The sequence below is a fragment of the Phocoena sinus genome, chromosome 5 (assembly GCF_008692025.1).
Source record: "Phocoena sinus isolate mPhoSin1 chromosome 5, mPhoSin1.pri, whole genome shotgun sequence".
Classification (NCBI taxonomy): Eukaryota; Metazoa; Chordata; class Mammalia; order Artiodactyla; family Phocoenidae; genus Phocoena; species Phocoena sinus.
Window position 1 is genome coordinate 94306737 of NC_045767.1, and position 6081 is coordinate 94312817.

General features: G+C 40.7%; 1 protein-coding gene across 1 annotated transcript; it reads left to right on the forward strand.

The window, feature by feature from the left end:
• The first annotated feature begins 267 nt into the window (after nucleotides 1–267).
• CXCL13 (C-X-C motif chemokine ligand 13) lies at nucleotides 268–5677 on the forward strand. Its single transcript, XM_032633601.1, has 4 exons — nucleotides 268–331; nucleotides 1922–2054; nucleotides 5127–5204; nucleotides 5495–5677. Exons 1-4 carry the CDS (start codon nucleotides 268–270, stop codon nucleotides 5547–5549), a joined length of 330 nt encoding a protein of 109 aa, XP_032489492.1. The 3' UTR covers nucleotides 5550–5677.
• Nucleotides 5678–6081: the final 404 nt, after the last annotated feature.

Sequence of the window (6081 nt, forward strand, 5' to 3'; positions counted from 1 at the left end):
TCCCTGCCATTTATAGGCTACATTTTCAAGAAATACTTTACCATACTACTATTGCTCTGAAGCAAATTCATAAAATTTGCAAGAGGAGTTTTAAAAAAGCAAGCTCAGCAATATTTGGGGGCTTTTAAAACCGATGATGCAGCTGACCTCCTGGAGACAAAGGCAGTGGGAGGGCCTTACTGGTCTGAATAAATAGGAATCTCTGTGCTGAGAACTCACAGTTGAGACCCAGAGCTAACTAAAGTCTGAACTCCACCTTGACGCAGAATGAGGTTCACCCAGGGATCTCTGCTTCTTGTGCTGCTGGCCTGCAGCCTCTCTCCAGTCCATGGTGAGAACTTTCACTTATGTTGTCATTTGTGCTTTGAGCTGAAATGGTCTTCAGCTGTTTCAATTTTTTTTTTTCCATCAGAAAATGAGGGGAGATGTGAATGAAGGGGGAAAAAAACTGCTCAACTGCTCCTAGATTTCTAAAAGTAAGGTACTTAGGGATTTAACTCTTAGAGGCTGGAAACATCTGTATTATTAAGATTGTCATCCAGAGAAGGGGGGAGATACTGGAGATCCAATGTCCATGGGACTTACACTCGGTTTGCCTATTCCTGGCCTTTTTCAGATGCAGCTCTGCCTGTAACTAATTCTCTCCAGGTATCTCTTCTTCGTTTTGCCTTTCACTACCCCTTCCGACCAAACACTTTATAGGATTTAGAGATTATTCACCTCAACCTGTTGGTCTCCTGGAGGGAACGTCTGATACAATTTTATAGGGTCAGCTCTGACACGAACCATTGTATGTACAGCAGGGGTACTCAAATACACACTTTCTGCCAAGAAGCAGACTTCCAAGTCTAAACGGGGAGGTTTTCTTTGTGTAAATAGGTAAATATCTAATTGAAGTGGTAAATTTTTGTACAGCTGAAGGAATCTGATGCATGCACAGGATGCCACGCTCTGCTCAGGGTAGAGGACCAATTTTTGTTCTTAAAATGTGGGGATTTTTTTCCCCAATTTTTATTTCGTTTCATGTTATTTTCATTCTTCAAGACCCTCATCCCTCTTTCCCTGCATGAAGCCTTTCCATTGCTCCTGGTAAAGTCCCCTGTTCTCATTCATGCAGTTTGGGCCTTGGGGGAAATACAACATTCTATGGTATTTTAGTTCTTGTTCACTTGTTTCCCCCCGCTAAATCGCAGACACCTTGAGAGCCTGGTCCCTTTTATTTGCAATTCTGTGTCGAGCACAGTGGTAGGCACTGGGGTTAAAGAAGGTAGAATTCCTTAAAATGCATGAGAGGGGTTACCTATACAAGTATCTAGTACTGAGAACTTTTGTTGTGGAAAACAAATAGTCGAATTTTTACGATTGGCTCTTTTTGGGTAATGATTTGCAACTGAGTTGGAGGACCAACATATTAAACAGAAACAAAAAATATCATCGTGGTATTTCCTCGGAGAGACAGGGAGGGTTGGTGGGCTGGGGAGTATGATAAGAGGGAGAACTCTGTTACAGCTTGTTAATGCTCCAGGGACTCGGAAACTAGTTCATTTCCTTGGTTTTTATGTGTTGGGGGTGAAGATCAGTCAATTTTATGTTGCCTTAATTATAACTGAGTTGTCAGTCCCCACCATGGCCATTCTCAAATGTTATTATATGGACAACCATCTGAGTACCAGTATAATGCTATCACAAATTTCAATAGGTATTGTGTTTTTAAAAAGCTAATTTTATTTTTAAGGTTTTGGCAGAAAACGTTTGAAAATAAGCCAAGACGAACAGAAATGCACAAACTAAAGGCATATGGCTGGAGGCACCGACTTGAAATTTTTAAATCTTCAGATGTGCAGTATGAAAGATTACTGATTAAGTTCTAGTTATGAATTATATGCCAAAGGGACTAAAATAACTGATTCTGTGTTTATAGGTGTCCTGGAGACCTATAACACAAACTTAAAGTGTAAATGCATGCGAGAGACCTTCAACTTTGTCTCCATTTTGCTCATTGGAAAGCTTCAAATCTTTCCCCCTGGGAATGGATGTCCAAACACAGAAATCATGTAAGTTGCAATAAAACAATAATGTATGATTCCTCAAAGTGGTTTACTTTGAGTGTTGCTAGCAATTAATTCTCAAACTAATAATGAAAATCAGTAATACTTGTCAAGTACATACTTTGCAGGGATCCTGAGTTAATGCACATGCTTTATGCACATTCACTGATTTTATTCCTTCAAGAGCCCTTTAAGGTTTGTCTATTGTTACCACTCCTTTACATATGCAGAAACTGAAGCTTAGGGAGGTTAACTAACTGCCCTGAGTCACACCATTAGAAATGGACAGAACCAAGACTCTTCTCTTATCTGTCAAATTCCAATTGTCAGCAGAAGCAGACACTTTGTTCTCTAGAAGTTGAAGAGCAAGAAAATAAGTACCCACAGCAGTCCTTGGTCAGAATGTCTATCGTATGGAGCTGTCCTTTCGCTTTAGGTTCTATCAACTTTGAATCCCTAACTCTGTTTAAAGACTTAGGCTAAGGGGGTAGTAGTGGCTACAATAAATTTAATAGATATTTTCTTTTATTGAAATGGTATAACCCCTTTCTTCTGTGACCCTCCCTTTTCTGTACACCCAGAGAAATCTGTGGATTTCTTTATTAGGGCATTTTCCATGGCACATTAATAAGACTTTACACACTCCACGTAAAGCCCCTAGTATAGTGCCAGGCACCGTAATAAATGTTCAGCAACTGTTAGCTGCAACTGTACCGCATCATTGTGTTGAAACAATCAGGTTTGTGTGTTTTGCTCTTTCACTCGCACCAGAAAACAAGTTCTTTATAGACGGGGATCAGATATTATTCATTTCTCTATTCCTGATGCTTTATCCCTTACCTGGCAAATAGGAGAGGCTCAACAAAGTTGGATTGTTGCACTGAATATTTTAAAGGGAGCTTGTAGATCTTTTGCATATCGCTGCTTAGAACTGTGATTTCTTCTTCCTGGATCTACCTTGAATAAACCAAGGTGTCCCACAGCACCTTGAAGTACAGACAGAACATCCTTCTCAGGGCACTACCAGCTTGGCTTTCATGAGCAGCTCTTCCCTTGGCTATTTTAGCCTTATGAAACATTTGAAAGCAGCCACTTTTTGTTTGTCCCATTTTGACGTTAGTGCTTTGGGTCTCGGACTAGTTGATTCACTTTGTTATACAGCAGAAGCTAACACAACATTTTAAAGCAATTATATTCCAATAAAGATGTTAAAAAAAAATAAGTGTGGAAATTTTTCATTAAAAAGGCATTACACTTCCACTACTATCTTTGACGGTGAAAATTCGGACTAAACCATGATTATTGCCCTCAAACTCGGAGACGCAAAGTATAGCCATAACCTGTTTAGGAGCAGTTCCTCTGGCTGTCTAGAGAATAGAGACTTCTTCCTTTATTTTTACCAGTTTCTCTGTCATGAGTCAAGTCTCTCACCTCCGGCCAGGGGAAGTAATACACCCTAATTTTCTCTACTTTAGCTTTAATTGTTTTAACGTGACAAAAATACTTTTTCTTCTTAATTTATTTAGTTTTGGCTGCGTTGGGTCTTCGTTGATGCGCGCGGGCTTTCTCTAGTTGTGGCGAGGGGCCGCTACTCTTCGTTGCGGTGCGCGGGATTCTCCTTGCAGTGGCTTCTCTTGTTGTGGAGCACGGGCTCTAGGCGTGCGGGCTCAGTAGTTGTGGCTCACGGGCTCCAGAGCGCAGGCTCAGCAGTTGTGGCGCACGGGCTTAGGTGCCCCGTGGCATGTGGCATCTTCCCGGACCAGGGCTCGAATCTGTGTCCTCTGCATTGGCAGGCGGATTCCTAATCACTGTGCCACCAGGGAAGTCCCCCCAAAATCTGATTTCTTATCTTCTCACCAGAGTCTGCATTTCTGAATTTTAACCAGATATAGAAGCAAAAGCTGCAAATAATTATGAGCAGCTCATAGCAGTCAGGAGTGAAAATACTGTAAGTCCACATGGTCAGAAATCTGTTTTTCTATCATGAACTCAGGAGCCAAATTGGAAGGCTCTGCCCAAGAACCCAACAGTTCTATGACCTCTGACTCTGTACTTTTCAATGACAAGAGTAGAGTTTCAACGCTAGATGGATGGATGTTTGCTGTTTGTCATTTTATAGCTAAACTAAGAGACACATCAAGAAATTGTGTTTTGTTTGAGGTCACCCCAACAGAGAGTAGAGTCTCCCAGTTTGCTGTCACCTGGGAGACCTCACTTCTTCCACTGCAGGTAAAACACTCAACACTGTGTCTGGCACTTGGTAACCATTCAGATCATGCCCATGTGGAACGGTGGCTAAAAGTGGGGGTTCAGGAGTCAGACAAGCTTCATTTGAATCCTGCTTTATCGTGCATTTGTTGTACAATCTCGGACAAATTATTTAAACTCTCTAAGCTTCAAATTCCTCTTTTGAAGGTGAGGAAATAGTATTTCCTTTAGCACACGATTTTTGTGAGATTAATTGAGATAATTCATGTTACTGCTGAGCATCGTGGCTGGCACATATTCAGTGCTTGATCCATATCAGCTGATAATCATCCTTGCTGCTTTTGTTGTTGCCTAATTTTTAGAGCATTGAAAGCCTTGCTCACTGATGGTTCCACCAAATGCAGATGTCACTCAGAGCAGTCAGCTCTGTAACCTCTCCCACAATACATTTCATCAGATTTTTTCTTCAAATAAAAGGTCTTCAAGAGAGTGTTTTCTATAGTCTATTTTGTTCTCCCAAGCTCAATGGACAAACACATTTTAAAGATATCGTGATACAGCTTTAGGAGTGAGCAAACCTTGGAGTCAGCTATTTGGTCCATCTCCAGTTCATGTAAAGGTTTTCAACAAAATACTAACCTCTGACACATGAGAGTCTGTCAATTAATTTTCAGTTCCACCAGCTCACACATACCAGCACGCAAATGGGGTTTTTCTTATTCATCAGACCTCATGCTACAAATCGCCTACTCCAGATCCGAAACTGCCTACCTCCAATTTCACTTCACGTGGGAATCTTTATTTTTATACTCAACTCTTTCCTTAAGTGAAGGACTGACTGCTTTATTATTTTTATTTATTTTCCCCCAGAGCCTGGATGAAGAATAAGTCAGTTATCTGCTTGAACCCTAGAGCCAAATGGACACAAAAACTAATGAGAGTGTCAAGGTGAGTCAGGCATATCAAGGGTTTGTAGATTTCACTTGTACTGAAGGGGTTCCCTTTCCCGGGTAGTCAAAACGGGGACCATTCTAAATTTATGAGACGTTCCTGAGACAAATGCCTATTCTTCACTATTATTTCTTATCAGATAGAGTTGGGGGTGACTCATTCCAGCAGCTCAGTAAATTAAACTGGAAACCAGTGGGCACAGTATTCCTTGTGTGACATCTCCAGGGGAAAGCCACAGTTTCTGGCAAGCGTTTCTCTAAACATGACTCTCTTGTTTTTTTTCACAGAAAAAGTGCTTTTTCAACTTCACCAGCTCCAGTGTTTAAGAAAATGATTGCCTGATGCCAATATTACCCCCAAGAACACCTGCATTCCCCCTTCATTCCTGCCCTCAGTTTTAGTTTTGTGTTTGTTTGGATGTTTTCCAGGAAAAAGATCTTCCCCATCTGCTCAAGCATGAGAATATATGTACAAATAACCTTGCAGAAGCTGACGGAGCAAACGAGATTTTTTTGATTACAGTACCCTACAAACTTAGAGTTTGCATTCCTAGTCATCAAGGAGGAAACTTTCTTGAAGGATAGTTAATGAGTTATAAATGATATAGGTTTCTTTCAAAAATATACCTGTTGTTGAGTGCTGAATTTCCCTACAAAATAAGGGAATGAGAATTTAAAACTCAAATCTGAACACGTGGCTTGAATTAAGGAGGAAATGATGGAATGCATTTCAATCATTTTACACCCTAGGAATGCAAGCTTCCATAAGAGATTTAAAAAGCTGCCTGGGAAACCCATGGAATTTCAGCCTTCCAAGAGACAGAGGGTTCACATAATAGATATCCTTCGTTTAAAACTCACTATTGAGAGGAACG